The sequence below is a fragment of the Coptis chinensis genome, chromosome 9 (genome assembly GCF_015680905.1).
Source record: "Coptis chinensis isolate HL-2020 chromosome 9, ASM1568090v1, whole genome shotgun sequence".
In the NCBI taxonomy this organism is placed as follows: Eukaryota; Viridiplantae; Streptophyta; class Magnoliopsida; order Ranunculales; family Ranunculaceae; genus Coptis; species Coptis chinensis.
The window spans coordinates 81,680,903-81,704,000 of NC_141464.1; the positions used below are offsets into that span (position 1 = coordinate 81,680,903).

The window sequence follows — 23,098 nt, forward strand, 5'->3', positions numbered from 1 at the left end:
CTAGTCCAAAAAAAGTTGACATTCGATCTCCACGAATTTCAGACACACGGAAGTCGACTAGTCCAAAAAATGTTGACTTTCGATCTCCACGAGTTTTATAGCCCGATTTGACTGAAGAACCAAGAACTTCGTTGAGGATGAAAATTATAAACCTTAGATGATCAAATCACCGTTTAATGTCATTTTCATTGTGTCCATATCCTACGGATGAAGATATTTGTTTACTTAGCCAGTAGGAACTTCCTATGTAAATTTTCTTATTATCATCACTTTCATAGTCCCACTCATGCTCTGTTGATGAAAATTTTGTATTAATAGGAAAGGTAGTTGCACAAAGAAAAAGAAATTAGAAAGAAAGAACACTGTTTCATCCGTCTATCTATTTGAATTTGGTCAATTTTTTACAACAAAAAAGCTTGACCAACCCATATACTTAAAAAGGGGGAGTTGACAACATCAGCATGAACAAACTATTATTTTTGGAAGTGGCCTAGTCTATTGTCAGCCAATCTTGACATATAAGCCGACTTCTTGTATTCACACCATGTGAATTCCTTGTACAAACTTTCTTCTCCTTCTTTCATTAATGATGCTATTGGTGCTATTCTTGCTCTCACAGGTGGTGCTCCAAAGTAGATCATTGATAATCTTGATTTCCTGCTGTTTGCTAGCACTCTATGCCTCACACTCCTAAATTTCCCATTAGTCATAACCTGCAAATCATTGAAGAATAAGTAAATACCAAACAAACAAACATTTTCTTTGAAGAAACAACAATTGACTACTAAATAATGAGCAGAAAAATTTCACTGTTAAGCCTATGCCAGGTACTGTTCAAATGCTCAGGAAAAGCAATAAGTATGACAATCAAACTGGAATAAATAAAGAACAGGTAAAAAACTTAAATAAACTACAAAACAAGCACAAAACACTCAGGAAAGTTTGTTTTTGGCATTTGCATATAAATCCAGTAAGTCATTATATATAAAAATGTTCTATAGTAACTTATTTGTTTGGTAAATAAAAAATGTATTTCTAAAACAATATTTTTTCAATCCTATAGAGCAAAAAAGCTGTATATCAAATGCTTATGTTTTTGCTCAAATGCCATTGGTTTTAAGTTCCAACAAGAAGATAACTCCATTTCTATGATACTCGAAGACAATGTGCTAAGCAGCAAGTGTCTAATTGAATGAAAGAGTCAAAGGCCCAAAACAGCAAATTGAGCTTTGAACAATAAATTTGAGAAGCACTTATTTCAACTAAGAACAATGCCAAACTAAGGACTAGGCCAAGAATTGAAGTTGGGATATGCATTTGGATAAGCTTGAATTTAAGATTGTACCTGCATGGAATCACCAACAAAGATGAAGAATGAATTCTGATCAGGTGGAACTGACACCCAAGTTCCATCTTTAAGAGAGATTTGAAGACCAGTTGCATTGTTAGACCTTAGAACTGATATGACTTGGGGGTCAGTGTGTTCTCCAAATCCAATTAAATCTCTACCACTCAAAGCTTGAAGTTCAGGACATGGAGGGTAATGATTAAGCCTGAAAACAGAATCACTTTCTTCATCCATTAAAAGTTTACTGAACACATTCTTTTCTTTCATTTTCAATCCTTCTGCTAGTAACTCGAGAACCCCACATCCCAGCTTCTTCACTGCTGATACATAGTCATCCACAGCAGAACTACAAAACCACCAAAAACAAAAAAAGATATCAATACTCGAAGTTAGAAAACAGAGTACTCTGTAGTACAGAACAATCATTTTTGCTTGAACAAAGTACTTATTCTTACCAACAAAAATTCGGGATTTTTTTGAATGCATTTGTTGAAGTACTTCGCAAAAGAAGATATTCAACCCACCCAACATCACCATTTGTCCCAATTCTTTTATTTCCATAACCAAAAGGGTCAGGAGGGCCAGCTTTATCTTTTTCAGATTGAGGTAAAGAAAAAAACTTAATAGTTTCAGATTCTAAAGTGTTCATGAACTCCAATGGAACATCATGATTAACAACTTTAAAGAATCCAAACTCTTCACAAGCTCTAACAAGTTTGTTTTTAGAATCTGGTTTGGAAAGATCAATAACTGGTATATTTGAGAAGAAAGCTGTTGAAGTTGGTTTGCATGTTTTTATTGGTGAAAATTGTTCTAATGCTGGTTTTGAAAGCACCACCATGTTAAACAAGTGAACAAGAACAAGAACAAGTGAGGAGGTTTGAAAGAGAGAGAAATGTGAGAAAAATGGAGAGAGCTAGTAGTAGTGTGAGAAGTTTGAGAGTTGAGAGGGGGGGCTTTAAAGGGTTGGGAATGCATGAACAGGGGCGTTACAAACTATATAAGTTTGAGACATCTGGCCAAGGGACTGTTTAATTGAGTTATGCTCACGAGGTTGATACATATGTTTAATTAATTTGGCATTAACCAAATTAAACAAACAGAAAAGGATCAACTAAATTTGGACTTTTTGGTCTTCTTTTCGGCTGAAAAAAGGAAAAAAAAGATAAAAAAATTAGTCAATTCATGAAGATTCCTTGAACAGCCCTTTGTTTACGCGTTTGTGTTCGTAGGGGTGGTGACAACTGGGGTGGTATTTAAGTACCTGAGGTTTTTCTTTTTGAATGGTAGGATAGAGTGAGATGGCCAAGTGTTTATATCAAGCCATGTGGCGCACACTGAATCCTGCCTGTGCCAATATTCTTTTGGACCCCCTCCTGCAGGCCTAATAGCTCAGTAACAAGACCGGCGAAGCGGGAGTGCTACAGCACCTAATTCAGAGTTTCTATGGTGGAACCGAGGATAGATACTACTAGAAAATAACTCTACTTATAATCATTTTTGCAAAACATATACAAGAGTAAATGTAAATGATTTTCGGGAGTTCCATGTATGTGGTCTCGTCCATTTTGATTCAAGGAGAGCTGCTATCAGAATTTTCCATTATTATTATTTTTTTGGGGCCCTAGATCCGCCCCTACTCGTTGGCAGGTACATAGGAGAGTGTTTGCTTAGGATCAAGGTTTCACTTATGTTTCTCATTTACGATTTGTTTAGATTACTTTGAGATTTTTATATGTTACTATACATAGACATTGATATCATTTGCCAGCTTGACATCTGTTTTCTATCCATTCACCCATGAACAATTTGATATATTCTTAACAAATAAATAAAAACACCTAGGTGTGTGCCAAAATTAGAAAATAATGTACTCCGTTACTCCATCATTCGATCATGAACCATAGTGAGTGACACTGATTTGAAAATGAAACAAACCACTGCTTTTTGCATTATATTTGTTATAGTTCATTCGTACCAATGATGTAATTGTAGCAACTACTTTATTATTCAATCCAAAGCCTAAACTTTGTCACAGTGCCATTGATAGCTGACCTGATAATAATTTAATATACAAAAACAACAACCACGACATTCATGGATGGGAAATCAAACATGATAACCTGTGAGATGTGAGAGCTTAACAATAACAAGAAAAAATGGTGTAAACACTCTGTTTTATTGAATGAGAAAGTAGTAGTTCTAAAGTAAAACTAACACCACTAAATCAAGAACTACAGAACTACTAATCCACTCCTCTATACATGACCATAACAATAGCAACTAACTAGACTCGATCAGTCAACAACTCAACATACAACTCAAAGGACATACACTTAATTGGCACATGCTTAAGTGCATAAGCATGCATAGGCTTATTCTAATAACTCTTAAATCCTAACAGAACATTCATACTGCAAAGTCCGGAGATGAAGGATGGATCAATGGATGCAGTGTCCACTAGACATAATGAAGCAGGACCTAATTCTGATTATGTGACCGGAAGATCTCAACTCTAATATATGTCACCAAACTAATTTTGCACATGGAAGCATTGGATGACGTTGAGATGCGTGTATAGATGTCATTCAACTATTTTCTGTTATTAGAAAGTCTATGCTATATATACTATCTTAATTACTTAAAGTAATACCAGTCATATCTCAGGGGGAGGGTGGGCCATTAAGGCGTTAAACCAAGTCGATATTTCCACATTCAATGATGTGTGGATATCTCATAAAAGATGCTGAAGTAACATATATCCATGTCACCTATATGGGGCGCAACCAAATAGCCTAATGCGCACCGTCGAGTGTGCATTGAGATGCCCAATTCTTCACGAAACTGATCATATAGTGCGACGTTGACGAGACTTTTGGGCTTTCCGCTTACGCATGCTAAGCATGCATGTACGCAACTAACAAGTTTCAAGTGCAAATTGCCTTCCAGCTTAGCATTTATCTTATTGCATACTCGAAACCAACATGTTCAGTGTGATAATTCAGATTACCGCAGAATTTACAATACGTTGAGCTGATATTGTGCAAGACACCACGCACATTATATGCGCGCCAGTAGCCTGGTACTAAAGTCCAATTGTTCAACACATGCGTGCATCCAATGATAGATGCAAATTAATACTTTTATTTATTTACTTTTAAAAAAAAATCGATAATCCAAATTAATACTTTTACGTACTTTAGAATATAATGTTCTCCATAGCTGAAAAATGTATAGTAAGATTGACAAGGCTTTTTAGATAAGTATGAGGAGCTGACTTCAGTGTCATAGCAATTAATCCTGCAAAGTTGTAGAAATTGCATACTTTCAGTTTGCTAGCAGCCTGTACCTAAAACCTTTATTTGTCACGAGTTATAAGTTTTGAATAGTATAGACATGTAGTATTGAAGTTAGTAACACGTTTCTGATTGCTGAGGTAAGGGTTAACAAAAAAGGTACGTGGTAGTGGTGCTGTGGACCTGTGGTGCATGATATTGTATATATGTAGAACAGTACTATACGTTCATAAGATGACGTATTTTTATCGTTTCATTTTCAGCTGTCCTGATAACATGTTTCGATCTATATCTCCATAGCCATCATTTGTATTAAGAACTGATCAAAATATAAAATATATAGCACCTTATTATTATTATTTTTTAATTGATGTAATCTGTTTCACCATTTCATGCGGATGCATCCAAGGGGCACAAAAATTAGCGTGAGATCGATCTATATGGATTTATCTTGTACTGTGCCTAATTAATTTGATCGAAAAAGGAAAAATGATATATACTAAGCTAAGCAAACGATAAAAAGTTGACTAATTCATGCTTATCATTAAAGGCGATTAACAAAAAATTCTTGTTCTTACTGAGTTAGTTACTGTCACATTTATCTAATGATACTTAGTACATTACCATCACCTAGAACAAAGATGGCGATCACATTTTGCCAAATATAAATAAATGCATAGCATATCTAATGTACATAGAACTTATCTTTATATCTATTTTACTTGGATTTTATCCATTCTTGTGCTGATTATGTTTGAAGACAATACATAGGGTGGTATAACCTAAGTCAATTTTTTCTAATTCTCAGCCGCATATATTTTCCATTGTTATTTCAGATCGAGGACTCGCTTTGCTAATAATATGATACATGCCAGCAAGTAAAATTGCATTTTTGCCGAATTTGTTTTTAATAATATTCCATTACATGTAATATAGTACTAAATTGATCGATTTTTCAAAAAAAAAACGAAAATGGCATCTCACTAGTCACTAGTCGATCACTATTTCATGAATTTGTTAACTATAGCAGCTTAATTTATTAGTCTTGACTTAACGATTTCATATTATTTGTGAACCTTCAAGCTAGTAAATGATACTTATTTTGTTTTAATAAACTATTGTATCTTGTCCACATGTTGCTCCGACATTACCATAAATAATCTTGTCATTTTCCCTTAAACATGCTTGCCATTGGCTGATTGGCATATGATGTTAATAACTATATATGCTAAAAGTGCCTAATGAAGAAAGAAAGTATCCTAATGCTATATTATTTAAATAAAAACGGTTTATAGAAAAGGTGATTTTGGACACACCCATAAAAATACTCCCATACCCCAACTTTAAAACAAAATTATTTAAGACAAATTTAGGTTCGTCCCAAATTACTCTTTTTTTTTTATTAGGCGTACCCAAGACAAAACAAGTCATTTACTTATTATTCTTTATTTAAAAAATAAATAAAAAATGTTCTTGAATTCTTCTCACCAATAAATATGATTACAAGTCAACAACTAATTATTTTGAATTATGAAGTGCAAAATTACAAGGCCTTTTTTTTTTTTTTTTTTTTTTTTTTTTTTTTTTTTTGAAAATACCCTAAATGAATTAGAGAGATATTATTGGATTGAAACGGTTATTGACGCATAGCCCAAAAACTTTAGTTAGTTATAGAGTATGAGAGTGGTTTTATGGGTGTGTCCAAAATCACCCTATAGAAAATCTCTTTCTTAACATAAAATATATTTTTTGGACTTTGTTAATAAGTGCAGTCACATTGGAGATAGATTGATAATTGTAGGGGTTGAGTGGCTTGTTGCAGCGCTAAACAACTTTAAAGAGAATAACCTAGTCTGAGTCTCATTCTAGCTTGTTCGTACTCATCGTTTGTATTTTGTTGCAGCAGTTTTTTCCTAACAGGTAAGAAACAACATAAGTTCCGTATCCAAACTAATCTTCAATCTCTTAATAAATACAAGATTGATTACCGGTAGAGTTTTCATATTTTTTGTGTACTTTTGATTTTAGCTTTACAAAAAATGGTCAACATATATAATTCTGGAATGGACTTGTAGAATGGACTTGTGTTGATACACTTGATAGCAATGAGACTCTGAGAGAGATCATCGAAGAAACGAAAAATAACACTCAGAGCATACGTATATATATAGGTAATCAAAGTGTCAACTGATGAAACGAACGATTACCAAAAAATAAAAAATCAAACTGATGAAACGAACGTAAATATATTGGCATATATCATGCCATGGGACATTTTGTTCTGTGGCTTATTAATTGCACTTATTAGAGGATAATGCTATACAGCGTCACCACGCTTACCTACTGTGTTGTTTCTTCCATCAGATGCTGGTGGACTAGAACTTGTGCATATATGTCTAAAGTCATATTAATTTGAATTCCTCAATTAATCCCATCTAATTATACAAAAAGTTGAACTATGTAAAAGGCGTAAGAAATTATTGGAATTTTATTATTTGTTGGAAGTAATAACAAAAGTGATAACAAACTCAACTCGCAATAAATTTATTACGATGAATCTCAACATGATAATGAATTCGACAAGGAGTTTAGATATTTTTAAAAGGTAAAAAATAGACAAATTATCGAAAATCATAGATCAACGTCACATGGTCACACCAAAGATTACTGTTCACTGGAAGTGGTAGAGCAACTGGGTCCGCAACTGTACAAGATAACCCAATTGCACAAACATGTGGTTCCATTTTGGGATCCATCATTTCTAAAACCAAAATCAAGAAGTGACTGAAACCTATAAAAATCAATATTAGTGATTCTGGTAATAGTACAGTAAGATAAGATCGGTATACACCTATAGCATCCCAGTCCCTGGAATGAAAATCAGCTGATTTAGAGTTTTAGACTATCTCATTTCAATTTTGAATGGCCATACTGAATTTTGGTAGAATATCAAACATCAAATCATCACCCTCAAATGATACTCTGCTCCAGCTAAGTACGGGGTCAAGCCAATTGGTTAAAATGTGGAAGTACTGAAACAATATAAATGTTTATTCTGTTGTCGAACAATCATGGAACATCCCCATAGCAATAATTTCGAGATCTCACCTTCCCGATAAGTCAAAAACCACAATCATTGTGAAATTTTAGTCAATTTGAAAAAGTTAGTTTAACATCATGTTTCTTACACAAAATGAAATGTTCATACCAAAATACCAGTGTTTTATACTACAAAACTAAAGGTGGAATTCGAGCTAAACAAACCGAGTTTTACCATGTTCAAATTCAGCTCACTAATTACACGAGTTTTAAATTGAACTTGAGCTCGGCTCATATAATTAAACGAGCGAACTCGAGCCGAGCTTAAACGAGCCAAACCCAAACTGAATCCGAACAACTCGATTATTTTACACTATAAATATACTATTTGAACTAAACGAGCTAAGCTTCATCAAACTCGTTTATTACACGAGCTTTTATTTGAGCTCTCCTCCAAGCCCTTGGCTCAAATTTCATCCTTATACAAAACTCAAATATATCAAAATATTTTGAGGATGTATATTTATTACATCAGTCATATATATACTGCTCCCCTGACCTAATTGAAAGTATGGTGAACTCTGGACTGCAGGAGCTGATGTGCCATTAGTAGTCAATAAAAGTGAAGATCTGAGATAAGAACTTCGAATAAATCCAACCTAAAAGAACACTTTTATAGGGGTCACGAGCAGGAAAAGTGCATATTGCAAATCCCTGTAGGAAACTTTCCACTTATAGCAAGCAGGTATCTTAACACACGTGTTTGAATGGCATAACAGTGGTAACACCAATTAGTTGGTGTGCTAGTGACACGTAGACATTACTTTGCTGGAATCAACAAATCTGAGGTTGTTAATTGATGACGTGGTGTGTTATCAATCGTTGCTTTAATTGTCGGTTGTATTATTTGTGTGCTGACCATCAGTTAGGATGGTACGTACTACTGCAACAGTGGAACCAACATTTGGCTGGCTGGATAACGATTTTATCACTGCAAAGTCTGTGACTACTCAAGTACTCATCAAACACACCCTTCTTCACACTAATAATCAGTAATTATATTGACACTATCAAATATGTCTTTTAATATAGACAAATAATACGCAAATAGCCAAATACAATACAATAATTATAGGGAGACATGGTTTTGAGCCGGTTCTAGTGACGTGGAAGGCAAAATTTTTGCTCATCTATCACATATCATTTAAATCACAAAATAAAAAGAAAAACAAATACAAACTAATTTAAGTAAGTATGCAACTGCTATTATCGTCATAAAAGTTCATGAAAAATTAATAACACGGCATTAGTTATGACTCATTAGAAATAAACAAACCTCGAGACTGTCCACTTTAACTAGAATTTTAACAAGTTTGTAAAACAATTGGATTGCAAGAAATCCTTAATATATCACCAAATCTTATTCCAAAATCAAATGAACTTTAGATCATTTAAACTAAAATGGGTATTGAGGATATCTCTTAAAACCTCAAAATTCTCAATTTTAAAGTAAAATATAAATATAAATTAATCTATAGAAAACACAACACAACAAATGAATAAAAAATTGAAGTGTTTTTATATTAGTCATCTTGACATTAAATTCATGTATGATGTTTTTATTGATGAAAGTTTGGGGGTTTCAAATAGAGATGGGTGTTTTCAATAAATACTTAGAGAGAGAGAGACCGAAGAGAAATTATTATTTTTATTATTATTATTTTTTTTCTTTTTGTAAATTAATAGAATGTGAGTGAGAGTGGGGAGAAAAAATTGCCTTCCACCTCAGGTCACTAAAACGGGCTCAAAAGGATTTTCAAGTACATAATCAAATCTTTATAGATAAAATTGTTATCGATGTGAAACTTAACTCAAGTATGGAATGGAGTTCCACATTTTTTTTCATAGTGATTCACTTAAGGGGGAGTGCTTGGTATGTTGACAAGAAGCTTTCTTGAAACTTTTTATGCTTAGCGAGATGCTTGCCAACTTTCATTTCACTAGCTGTAGTTTGCTACCAAAATAAGCAAAAATAAATAAAAAAATAAAAACGTTTTCTTCTCTCTTCTGAAACATATCACTACGGTTAACGTAACAAACATAAATGTGTTCGAGTTGGAGCGTCCAATTTTTCTATTTTCGAAGGATGTTGTCAATAATTAGACCATCACCCAAGTCCTTTCGCAAAGGGAATAATAATTTTGCCGAAACCTTTGAACCCACTTGGCTTCATATGGTAATGACACGATGTCGACTGAGTACAATTGGTCTGTGAAACTTGTGCAATAATGTTTTTGCCCATGCCTTTGAAACCACGTGGAACAGTATAGTGATGACATACACAATGTGGACGAGTACATTCGGTGGGATCGAAAACTAGTACGTTGATGGAAAAGCAAGAAGAATATTCTATTCCCGTGTCTTTGGGGCCTTCATCAAATTCTGTGGTTGCCCAAACGGCAGTTGGTTAATAAATTGCCAAGAATGAAAAATATTCTGCGGCATAGTTTCAAATCTAGAATTGGCACTCGTATCTTAGCTTTGTGGCACACAGAATTCGACAGTAATTTTGAGATACCAAAATTTTACATTTTCCTCAATTTCATACTCTAAGGTCACAGAAAAAAAAAACAACAAAAAAACCAATACAAATAAAAAAGTAAAATAAATCAAATATCTTTGAGAATTCATTGTTTGACAAGCTCATAACAGTGATTGGTCAATCAAATTGGGGTCCAAGGAATCCAACGTGTACGGATCATTGGCTGTTAATTTCTGAATGAATGTGGGTCCTTGATCAAATTTATTGATGGCTTGACAGATCAATCAATGGGCCTGATCCATGATAAGTGAAAGAAACATTTGTGTCATAAAAAAAACTGATTTTGACACAGAAGTCGGTCGGGTTGAAATTTTGATGAATCGGTTTGACTCCATGAGTCTTTACACAGTTACAATCACATCATCAACTTGGAGAATTTCCAAGATATAATGGCATGGAATTAATATATAGAGACCCAAGCCAGACTTGCGTTTCCTTCGTGTTTGCCTGCGCATGTTCCTTCATAAATGGATGATGATGCTGCATTTATTTAGTACTTGTGGGCGAGCGTTAGCCGACTTGCTTGCGCCTGCAATGTTTCTTGCCATGTCAGGCCGAAAGTTGACTGTGTTGTAGAGTCGGGATATACAATTGATATATGTGCAAACATTAGAACGGTATTGTATTTTGCACTCGGGCGAAATAGGTTAACATTTGTCAAAACAAATTCATATTTGACAGAATTCTTGAAGCCCCATACAACTTACAAAGGTATAACATCTTTGCTCGATGTGACGACTGACGACATTGTGTGTTGAGGAAAAACTTTGAACATTCTTTCATTCTCATTAGTATCCTACTTGCTTGTTGAATGACTTCCGTTGAATTGTGGTGCAAATTACACGTGCTCGTGAATTCTACCGACACCACAATTCCACGGATGTCACCCGCTTGCTTGGCATGAGCTATCACAGAATAGACCTTGTTATTGATAAAAGGTAGTATAAATACCGAGGTCCCCTCAAATCATTGGAACCTATTAGGAAGTCAAAAAATAGTCACCATCGTGTTCAATAGTCTTTAAATTACATCAAAATGGCGATACATAAACCACCAAATCCCTTTGAAGTGACAAATGTTCGAAAGTCTTTTCTCATACTTTTCATCGTATCTTTCTAATCACAAATGTTGCTTAAATAAAGATTGATAAGTACATCGTTATCAATTAAGTCTCTAATCGCATTAGTAGACTTGACCAGTCTTTTTCTCCAGCCCAAACTCCATTAATAAGATGAGCATTATGAGCACAACGTTAATGAACGTGTCACATATTCTTACCTTGTGGGTACCTATCATTTGACATTCTTTTCACTGAATCTTTTGGTGTCGTACACGTATACAGTTGTACTTCAAAAGCCCTTTTTCCTTTTGTACTACTTGAATAGTGTAGTGGTGCCGTGGGGTGCTTTTGTTTTTTCCTTCTAAATAAACAAATATATTGTATTTATGGCTGGAAATGGAACCCGGTTCGGGTCGAATTGTCATTCAAAACTTTTTACTATATTAGGATCCATTCGGGTTCGGGTCGGATATCGGATATCACATATCTATTAAAAAATATAAAAAAATATACTATTTTAATAATTTTCATATATAAATGTAAGATATAAATTAATTTGTAGATATCAAAATATAAATTTTGTTAAAATAATTCGGGTTTTCAGATATTCGAATCGGATTCTAATCACAAACATAGAAACTATATCCGTTAAAATGGATTCAGATTAAATCTCGTGCCATTTCCAGCCCTAATTGTATTAATAGATATCGCTTGCCTCTAATTTAATTACTAAGTTTTATTTATAAATTTTGGTTGAAGAAAAATAGAGGTTAATTGGATCAAATCTGTGCAGACGAATTTAGCTTCAGGCATCGAAATTGGATACGTGTAGGAAGTAGGAACCATAGACGCCCATATCCACCTCTGCTTATTTTTGCTGGCTGTCTTACATAAGGTAACAGCATACAGCACACATCTGCGGATAGAGAGGAAATGCGCCACGTGGTGACAGATAATCTAACAAAAGCCCAAAATCAACCTCGATCCACGATTGTTTCAATCATTCTGTCTTCATCTTCAAAACTTAAGAATCTTGCATTTTGGGCTTTTTATGTCTTAAGTTTAACTACTTAGCATGCACTAAATATTAGAAATATAACTAAGCCTACAAGTGACTACCACGTCTCACATGGTTTGATCACCTGTTTAGGCCCAAAACTGCAACATTATTGGGCTAAAAGAGTGTGTGCTCGTGGCCTTCATACCACCATGTCAGTTCTTTGAATTGAGATTAACGAATGTTTTCAACGAACCTGGATGGCTTCTGATAGTTTTTCTTACAGGAAAGAACCAAAATATGGGTTGTGGAGTATATGTTCAGAAGAATTCTTTTTAGATTATATTCTTGGTCACAAGTCAGTGAGTCACAACTCCCAGCTCACAATGACCAGCAAGTCAGCAACTGGCTAGTACAGCAATTGAGATACTAACAGTTGGCCAAGTTCCAGGAGTATTGGAGTCAAACAGTGTTGGGACTCGAAAGCCTGCAATCGTTCAAAACTAATTTAATATTAACACGCACCGTCACTTTGCTAAGCTAAGCATCAAACCCCTAAGTTCGAAGATAATTCTTAAACACTTTTGTGGAAACTTTGAAGTGCCAAAATCTTTCTGGTCGGAGTATCTTAGCTGATTACTAATACTGTATTATTTTACATGTTAGATAAAACAAAAGATGTGTATTATTTTGATCTTTCAAAACAACTGAAAAGTACAACCATAACCATATGAGCCTATGCCCTCTAGATTCAATAAAATGCCATGTGTGGTGGCCAAATATCGTATATATTGATATATTGATATTTAATTTCATTATAAACTGAGATATTGATATAAAAACGGAAAAAAAAAAAAGAGGAAAAAAATGGACACGCCACAGCAAGTGATTGCAACTTGAAAGAAAATTATGACTATAAAAAGAGCAAAAAGGAGAGAGAATTCATTATGTTTTTCCACTTGAAAACTTGTAAACCAGAGAGAAAAATTGTAAATTCCGTTAATGATAAATTTTTGGTCTGTGTATTAGAATCTTTCACATCATTGTTTCTCACTTTCACTACTCACCCACAGTCCCCACACGGCCTCACGCAGCACTGTCTTTCTTACTGGAAGTCTGGAAGACTGGAACAGTATTTGAAGCCAAACACAACTTTTCATCTACATGCATCTTATATAAGTGAGTTCTCAGCTTCTAGCCATAACTGGGACCCTACTATGTGAAGTGTCGAGAAATCTTTCTACATACATGTATCTCCCATTGTTTTGGATACTTTTTTATTGGTTGATAGCTACTATTCAGGCGACATAACTTGGCCACCATAAACACTCAAAGAATTCATGTCTCAAACTCTCAATTCTTTGCCCATGCTTACGCAAGTGATTGCGCTACAAGCTAGGCTTCCATTACCACTAGCCGTTCTTTCATTCAAAAAAGAAAGCAGGCGGAACTTTAGACATTCTCCTTTGACCCTTCTTTCTTCCTTTCATATTCACCACTCTCAAACAGACATGGTTGTCATTGATGTCAACACTCTTTATCTCAACTATGGAAAAACATAAATTCCATTTCATCAATTCAAGTACTCTGGTGATCTTATCTTTCAGTTGAACTGTTGAAGTCATAAATATAGAATCCAATAATTATATTTCAACTCTGATATGAAAGTTGCTATAAAGGTGTACATGTGCACTTGACCTGGACTCCATTTGGGTGCAGATTAAACAATTGGATATTCTCATGACAAAAACAGTGACAGTTTCACGAAATTATTAGTTGCAAAGGAAAATTATAATTAGATTAACAGACAATATTAGCAAGCGGTTAGACAGATCGAATACAGTGTAGTTAGAGCTGAGTACCTGGCTTCAACATGCAATACAATGTCACTCGTACACATTTTCTATTCGATGTTTTCGAATGCAAAGGAGCTACTGGATTAAGGAGAAACATCTAACTATTTACTCTGAAAAACGATGTTTTTTTATGGGATTCGATCGCCCTTATTATTATTATCATGCATTCCTCCTTTGTTTTTGTTTTCTTTCTTCCTTTTATAGCTCATTAGCATCTCCAGGCGTACAAAACACAGATTCAGTAAAACCTTCAAAGAGCTTTAATCCAGGGAATACGCCTTCACTGAATCAGCTGATGGTATCAAAGATAGCCAACTAGCCTCAACCCTTTCTGGCAAGTTCAATTTAAGATTAACTGCCTCTGTATATGAATTGCAATTTCACTAGTGAAAGCACTCCACCTAGGTGTCCCACCTCATCCAATTGTACAATGCCCTCATGAAGCCCAGGACACTTTCCGACCTTCATTCGCATAAATCCGTGTTTCTTTTTTGTCCCCCTCTTTTCTTATATGTTCAGTGTATACAATCATGTTTTAAATGCTTAGCAAAAGACAATCGACTACAGATGACTTTGTACTGAAGTTTATGTTTGCTTTAGCTCGAGAAGGATTCGTGAACAATCAACAAGTCGCACGCAGAGAACTATCAACAACTCTCCCCTGGTAATAGTCTTTTAAACTATGGCATCTCGCATCTCTTGGCATGTAAGCGTGTAAATAGTGCACCAACTCAGTTCATGCTCAAGATACCTTTTAAAAGAATTCTTCCCCTAAAAAGGTCTTCCTGAGGAGTGAGGACTGACGACAGTTTTATACAAGCGTCCCCCTAGAAAATTGTAAATGAAAATAGGTACAAAAAAAGGTAAAATTTTGGATCAGAAAACCCCAAATTACAGGTTAAATCGCATCTTCACATCTACAAGCCAAGTATGGCAGCAAAGAAGGGCTGACCTTTCCCATTAATGTATAACACTTTCAGCCTGTTACTCCATTCAGAGTGTTGGAGAAAAAATAACAATTTGGATGTTACAAAATTAATAACCTATAAAGCTTTGACAATCAAAAAATATTTTCTTCGTTATCATTAACTGCTACATTAAAATCTAAAATTCACAGGAACTAACCAAACATATAAAAGAAACGACAGGTGAGAGAGAGAGCATATCCACAGTACCTCCCCATTTGACTAGAGCCATGCAACTCCTTGTGAATTTGTTCTTGCACGAGCGTCTGCTAGCGAAACAGCCATGGCTAGCATCATCTGCTCCTCAAAACTCTCAGGGAGGATAGAGCCTGAGATATTGGATTGAGACTGCTCTCCCACACCATTAGGGAGTGGAATTGCTGCTCCCCTGAGATCAACGGCGGCATCAGAACTGGCATAGCTGGTACCTGCCTCAGCCACCTCGGAACCGATGTCGGTCCCCCATTCTCCCTCCTCCCTGGTGAAACCCCCCCTGCTGTCTGGTGAGACGTCGACCCAGCTCTCTGAAGCATAACCTTCCCGTCCCTCCTCAGGGGTCAGCACACAGGACTCTGGAACCATGTCAACAGCTGATGTGTTCCCAAGATCATTAATGGAGTCTCTGCCCATATGCTGACGCTCAGCAAGCGCAGCAATTGCACAAGCTAGACCACCAGAAGGCGATGATGTCTGAGAGGTAGTGGCCATAGCGAGGGAGGCGTAACGATCCTCAGACATATGCGCTTCACATAGAGAACCAGCACCATGAGGATCTAATCTTCGATTGTCATTCTCCTGCTCAATTTGTCAAATAATTTGTACGAAGTCTTTATCAGCTGGATTAATCAGGTGCTAAACAACAAACCGTAACTGATAACAGCACTCATATTTGTGATGGGTATCACAATAACTTGATCATCAAAATATATTTCGGCCATCTATAGAGCTGGTTTATTGGAGAAGCAGAATATTTGTGCTTGCTATTTATTCATTTCGGATGAGTTTCCTTTAGATAAAGAAGGATGTTAGCACATATATTCATTTCAAGCAGTTAAGCCACTTGATATGAATCATACATCTATCATATATGAGATAGGATATACAACTATATAAGAGACATCCAAGAGGAAGCTAGTAGGGTAACGAATTATCTGCTCCTTTTCTATGGCTGGCAACTCGTTACACGCCAACTTTGGGGCACAACAACCTATTTACATTCTCATGCAACTATGCAAGACACTTCTTCATGTATTTACTTATACAGTTTCAAGGAACTATAGACTCAAAAATTAGGTCAACTAAAACATGAAAAAAGAAGCAACTATGGCAATACCTTACCAGACCGCAGTCCTATTTCTAGACTGCTTAACCCGCTTCTCAATGGATATTAAATGTGAACCTTCATCTAATTTATATATGAATGAGTAGCAAAAACCAATTGAATTTGGATCATCTTCATAATGAAACACTTTTACCAATCCAAACAACACAACTTCTGACAGCAGTTCACGGTGCGAGCTATCAAGCTCACCGCATCATCACGAGGCAAGGGGTGACTAGGGAATATATTAAAGGTGTTATTCTTGAGCTCTAAAAATTCCTGGTTCAACACTTCAGGTCAAAATTTGTAAACCATCGAGTCCTTCACAAGGGTTCCTCAAAGTGATGTGATCGGTGAAACACCTCCCTGATTCCACAAACGGTCACTTCCCAAAATTCACATGTAAAGGCGTGAAGCTATGCGCCATGTAATCCTTTAGGGATTCCGACTATTACATATTTGGGACTAACTGTAATGATTGATCCATTTATCACCAAACATCCACAGTGCATCCACAATGTTTTTGCATGCATAAACCACAATGTGTTCTTGTAAGCCGTGACAGCTGGGCTTTCTATATTGTAAACATACTATTTTCCTATATAAGAAAAGTGAGAGGGGCTGAAGATGAACTAAGCCGAAATCTCTTCTCTCTCAACTTTCTTCTCCATTAGCAATAATAAAATTTCACTGAAACCATGGGAAAACATTGAAGCCAAAAGAACTAAAATTTCTACGAGCTCAGTTCAGTTGTACGTTAATGCCAAAGGAACTCATAAATAAGCTTTTATAATGTTGTTTCTTTCAGTTAGATTGATGAAGAAACAATCACATATTCGAAGCACCAAACTCTCTAACTTTAGCTATCAATTCTTTGTTTCTTTTCCCTTTTGGCTGGTAAACACAAAGACTTCGTAAATATAGAAATGCAAGTACACGCACAAGTTACTAAAAAGACAAGCCTTCTACACAAGAAAGAAAGAGAATACTAACTTAGTTTAGAGGATCAACCAAAACACCAATAACAGAATTGTGCTGTTGCAACTTACTCGAGTTCTTAAAAAACAAATAAGGTTCGCAGGAAAAACTTGCCTGTCCGTGGTTAGACAAGTACTATGTAAATTAATGGTTGAATGCTCTTTTTTTCATAAACAAGTCATTTTGGAAATGGTAGTTCGATCATTTAACAAGTTAATCATTACCTGAATGGAAAGCCAGATCGCTTCCATCACCATAAGATCGTCAAGATCCACATCAAATTGGTTGTCCCTGTATTTTCAAGATTCAGTACATATTCTAGTAAAAGGGATATTGACAGAGCATGTTAATACTTAGAAGCAAGAGAAATTGTGGCTAATTATGAAAGTGAACTCAATTTCATGACTGATGGTGTATCTTGAAACCAATGCCAAGAAAGATACTGATTCAAAGCCTAATAATAAGATAAATCTGACTGTTATTTTCCAAAATCCTTTTTGTTCATCTCAATCTAGATCTACCGATAAAAAACACATCCATTTGCTGGCCAATTTGCAAGAACACAGTAGAAGGATCTTTGTGCACTGGAACTTGTGGTGGACTCGTCAAAGGGATTACTCTTCATGATTCTAATTGTATTTCCGAGTTATTCACAGGGGACAGGGGTTGATGTCATAATAGTTTGTCCTTTTGGGTCTAATTGCCTTAGTATCTCACAAATGGAGTAGTGGGTCGGACCCTATATACTTCCATGTTCCACCCTTACTATACTTGTACGGTTCTACTTGGTCAATGAATTTAGCATTACAGATAAAATAATAATTATCTAATAGTATGACCTGGGGTTTGGCAGGCAAACCTACAATGCCCACAACACAGGATCTCACAACTCTACTTCATGACCGAAGGCATTCTTAAGAAAGGAAGCCATCCTTTACCTTTAGTACAAAGTGTAAGAGGAAAAAAGAATGGAGCACTGATGGCACTTGGTCAATATTTCAATTAAGCAGAATTGGAAACTGATAAAAGCAGGGAACATGATGTTTCACTGAATGGAAGCAAGAATAATTAGACAGATAATAGCTACACACTGAAATAAGTAACATTTAATTGTGTTTCAATACAAGAAAGCTCATGATGGATTCACAAGGAGCTCACTACTTTATTACATTAGTTATTATCCCCTCCAATAAGAATTTGGTTATTAATGTTAAGTTGTTATATTGAAAGGATTTTCCAGACAATTGAGAGCTCTTTTATCCTATACTTCTGAGCTTCGAAAATCAATTGAAAATATATTTATCTACAGTGACTCCAATATCGTTTTTCTAGTACAGAGAGCATAGCCTGTCTAGGAGGAAAAACCACAATGTTTTAATCATATAGAGCGCCTAAAGTAAATTATTAGGCACAAAGCACTTTGACAATGAACAAGGGAAACAGTCTATCAAAGTTCCAATCAATCGTAATGGGTCAGCATTGTTTAGATTGAAACTAGGTCTCAAATAAATCCATTACTTGATTACATTTCCAGATAAAAAGTTAAGCAATTACTGAAAGTGACAACCTATCTAGACTAATGGTAAGTGTCTGTTTTTCATGCCATTTAGATCAATGAAAAAAATAATCAATATCGCTATATCCATCAGGTTATCTGAAAACCAATTTAATCAGCAATGCCAAACAAGGATCCTAACAAACATCAACCGAAAAGTATCACCAGTGGAACCCTACCAAACCGTGAAAGAGTGTCACAAGCTACCAGACTCATTGGCATCTCTTCGAAAAATGCTCAACTTAGGTATTGTTCTTAACTTCTTGCCATCCACATAGGAGGTAAGAATAGATATAGAAACTAATACTAGTCGACTACCTTATGCAGACCATAGACTCCCAATTCACCAAATTATGTTACGATATTTTCCCCATGACCAGATCACACAGCCTCCACCATTAACTCCAAGGAGGAACCATGTAAACTGTGAAAACAAAAGGCCAGTACCAGTTTAAGATTTCCATATTAATGCACTCCATTAGATTATTTAACATCAGACCAAAAAACACTCAAACATAAAGCAGATGTGTATGATTACAATTAATCAATACAAAGATCAAAGTAACAAACACCTTGTGATTTCCTTGAGAAAAGAAAATGCACCCAAATCGAAGAAACCATAATTATGAAATAGATTTTTTGTATTGTAAAAGAAATTACTTCAAAAAATAAGAGAGCATAATCAACCTGTTCCGCCATATTCTTAAAGGCTGACTGCTTACACAAGAAGCTTGGGGCTCGTGAGAAGAAACTATTTCATCTCTTTCTTCGGGAAAGTTGTAAGATGGAACTGCAAGATTGAGTAACAAATCACTAATCATGAAACATAACACAACCATCCAATAATACTTAAAAGGAAAAAGGCATATGGAATGTAACATTCTCCAACTGAAACGAACCTGCACGGGAGGTACCAGATAAATCCCTGTATCCAACTTCGTCTGGAGCTATTATTACACTGGAAGAACTAGTCTCTAGTCTTCTCTGCATTCGCTCTTCTTCATCCTGAAGTTCTTGTTGTTGCATCCTTATTTTCGCTTCTATAACTCGTTGTTCTTCCTGTATATCTCAGATATATTATTAATCATAGAAACATAATACCAACAAATGGGAATCGTAATCATAATGTAACAATATCTTACAACTTGTTCAATGCCCTTTTCTTCTTTGGACCTCACGCCCCGATACTCCACGGCATAATTACAGGTTTTGCAAAAGGGGCACCTTACAAATGTTAAGTTATCCAAACAACAACACCAAAAAAGTAGTAATAACATATCCAAACTAAATACTACAATCAACAATTGAAAATTGAAAATTTTATATAAACACTAACTGTTCAAGGATACTGTGTAGGCCGAGTTGAATGAGGAGGTTTCATCTGCAAAAAACACTCTAACAAACATCACAACATCAATTCACTACATCACAATATAGAATACCTATTACTCATAATCATAAAACAAAAGCTACTAAATTATACCTGTACAAATTCCTTTTGCGCAACATCTAGACCGATTAAGACTTGGATAATACTAAACCAATGCAAAACAACATATTTAAATAACATTTCACAAACATTAGACTAAATTCAATTTAAAATTTGATGACAATTATGAAAATTTTCTTACCAAGAAACAAATAGGACATTCTTCAAGATCAAAAGCACATTCTTCATCACCAGGATAACAAGGAGCTAGTTTAGAATCAAGTATAAGTTTCTTCAACTTCTTTTGATCAACATCATTATCTTCATATAATCCTTGTGGTCTTGTATACCTTTCATCTATCACTTGTCTCTTTCTACTACTCAACTTATTCCCCATCAAAAAAAAAAAAAAAAAAAATCTTTAAAACCAATCAAAATACCTTTATTCTCATCAAACTACCTAAAATTTTAAACATCCAAGTTTCGACATGATCAAAAGATTATAACTTTCATTTCGGTTTTTTTCCTTGTCCTTGTTTTTCGATGGGGCTTTTTTTTTTTTTTTTTTTTTCTGTTAAAATGGAGGGAAGAAAAGTTAGTGAAGACGAAAAACAGGGAGAAAAAGATAGAGTAGACCCGAAATATTTGGCTATTTTTGGATTTAAGGAAGATGTCATCCTTTGTTTAAACCGTTGGATTGGATTTTGAGTTCATTGAGATATGAGATGTTGTTAATGTGGACAAAGAGAGAGCCCTTTTGCATTTGATTATGTTGGCTGACGTGGAGGAAAGAAGGAATGTTTACGTGGAGTGATTTGGGTCGTTGAATTTGGTTGGAATGTGTTGTTTTGGTGATGATGAGAGATTTGTGGAAAAGGTATGTACTTTGTAGAAGATAGAGTGTTGGCCTGTTGGTATTTTGGCTTGATGTTGGTAACTAGATGACAGACAGACAGGCTTTGATCTACTGATCTACCTAAGAGTCCGGAGTTGGAAGGGTATCTAGGTATGGTTTGGTTTCTTATGGTTTATCAACTTTTCTGAAACTGATAGAGTGGTAAGGACTAAGGAATAGTGAAGTACATCAATGAATATATCAAGTACTAGAATATTTGTATCCATGATACATACATGTAACCAAAAAGAGATAGAAGAACACATTCATGCTGCTATGAGATGCACAGATCATTAACAGAATGGATAGGTGTCAATGTAATGGTTTGATGGATTTCAAGGCAACTATCACATTTTATGACATTTTACAACCGGAGAGGAGATTTAATTTATGGAGTTTTTGGTTAGCAACATATTATTGTTTTCACCCATACTGTATATCGACAAATGACAACTCTAGCTGCTACTCTCCTTTACGTGATACCAGAGATCTTATCTTTTTCTAGTGCTCTACAACCCAAACAAAAGTAGTCTTGCGATCAGATCTCAGTTCCAAATTTCTCTAGTATGTTTAAGCAGAGCAAGTACTTCAAATAAAACTCGTTGCTTTCATGTCTTTTAAACTAATTATTAAGCTAGATTCCGATTTTGTAGAATGCAAATTCTTTAGTCACTTGAGTCACATAAGGATGTGTGGACTTTACAAGTTGTTTGGGTTTATCAAAACGCCAAATAGCATTATTAGCAAGAAAATTGTCCTTGCACACGCACAGACAAATTCTTCACCCTAACAGTTTGTTTTCTTCAATTATTCCAAGCAAGTCATGCAGCCGACCCCCATCATTATTTCCACAGCAACCTACATAATTCACCACCACCGCCACATAACTTCACCTCCACTACCGACCAACATATATATATGAAGTAATGATGATTTCTGAAGCCAGTCCACTATGGGCTGGAGCACTAGAAACTTAGTAACTTACATAATGTCCCTCATCTGAAAGGCTATTATTATTGATGATTCGAGTAGTGTGCATTTGCTGGTGAAATTAAATTAAATATTATCCTACCACCTGCTTATTGTCTTTTCTTAAAGAAGGTATGTATATACCGTTTTGCAGTAGTATTGGAGTCATCTACATATAGCCTACTGAATTTAACATTTTCCTATCTAAATTCTTAGGCATCATCAGTGGTTTTGCACTTTTGCTCAAACTTAAAAGTCATCAAGAAAATGAATTTAATTCCCAAACAAACATTGATTGAATATGCAAATCAAAGTAGGGATATGATACTGCCATACTGGCCGATAGAAAATTACATTACTATTTATTGTTTCTTTACAACTTAACAACAGTTGGTCTCAACTCTAAATTATTTGCAAAATATTATCAACTTATTAGAACAAAATGCACCAATAAAAGTGTCAATCAATAATCCAATATGAACATATTCAAGTTGGTAGGGTTGGTCAAGGACGTTCATAGAAATTCTGAATATGTTAGTCAAGCATGATGTAGTGAATAATCAACAATCACCCATGTAGCTCCATCATCTCAGACTCATCACTCACACCTACTATAGTCAACAAACTTATTGAGATTACAGTACACGTACTGACGTACTTAATAGTTACTTCACATTGCTCAAAAAGAACTTCTAGAGCAGAAAATGGTTATTGAGTGCAAAACAAAACTTGGTATGGGGATTGTACCAGTTTCTAACCTGATAATTTTCCAGTTAGAATATATGGAT

General features: G+C 35.2%; 2 protein-coding genes across 2 annotated transcripts; both read right to left on the reverse strand.

Moving 5' to 3' along the window:
* Positions 1-292: 292 nt before the first annotated feature.
* Positions 293-2,578, reverse strand: LOC147478665 (gibberellin 2-beta-dioxygenase-like). The gene is made up of 3 exons (XM_086583751.1): positions 1,804-2,578; positions 1,346-1,694; positions 293-713 (listed from the first exon to the last, which is right to left on the reverse strand). Exons 1-3 carry the CDS (start codon positions 2,187-2,189, stop codon positions 474-476), a joined length of 975 nt encoding a protein of 324 aa, XP_086439877.1. The 5' UTR covers positions 2,190-2,578; the 3' UTR covers positions 293-473.
* Positions 2,579-15,129: 12,551 nt separating this feature from the next.
* On the reverse strand, positions 15,130-21,058 carry LOC147478666 (E3 ubiquitin-protein ligase DA2L-like). The gene is made up of 8 exons (XM_086584473.1): positions 20,649-21,058; positions 20,501-20,552; positions 20,367-20,412; positions 20,160-20,241; positions 19,917-20,076; positions 19,705-19,807; positions 17,687-17,753; positions 15,130-15,958 (listed from the first exon to the last, which is right to left on the reverse strand). The coding sequence occupies exons 1-8, from the start codon at positions 20,841-20,843 to the stop codon at positions 15,386-15,388; spliced, it is 1,278 nt and encodes a 425-aa protein (XP_086440599.1). The 5' UTR covers positions 20,844-21,058; the 3' UTR covers positions 15,130-15,385.
* Positions 21,059-23,098: the final 2,040 nt, after the last annotated feature.

Coding starts and splice junctions, on each gene's coding strand:
- LOC147478665 (XM_086583751.1), bottom strand. CDS start 2,189: ATGGTGGTGCTTTCAAAACCAGCATTAGAACAATTTTCACCAATAAAA. Junction 1,695..1,803: donor AAAATCCCGAATTTTTGTTG/GTAAGAATAAGT, acceptor GTGGTTTTGTAG/TTCTGCTGTGGATGACTATG. Junction 714..1,345: donor TTGTTGGTGATTCCATGCAG/GTACAATCTTAA, acceptor AATGATTTGCAG/GTTATGACTAATGGGAAATT.
- LOC147478666 (XM_086584473.1), bottom strand. CDS start 20,843: ATGGGGAATAAGTTGAGTAGTAGAAAGAGACAAGTGATAGATGAAAGG. Junction 20,242..20,366: donor CATTCAACTCGGCCTACACA/GTATCCTTGAAC, acceptor AACATTTGTAAG/GTGCCCCTTTTGCAAAACCT. Junction 19,808..19,916: donor ATCTGGTACCTCCCGTGCAG/GTTCGTTTCAGT, acceptor TCAATCTTGCAG/TTCCATCTTACAACTTTCCC.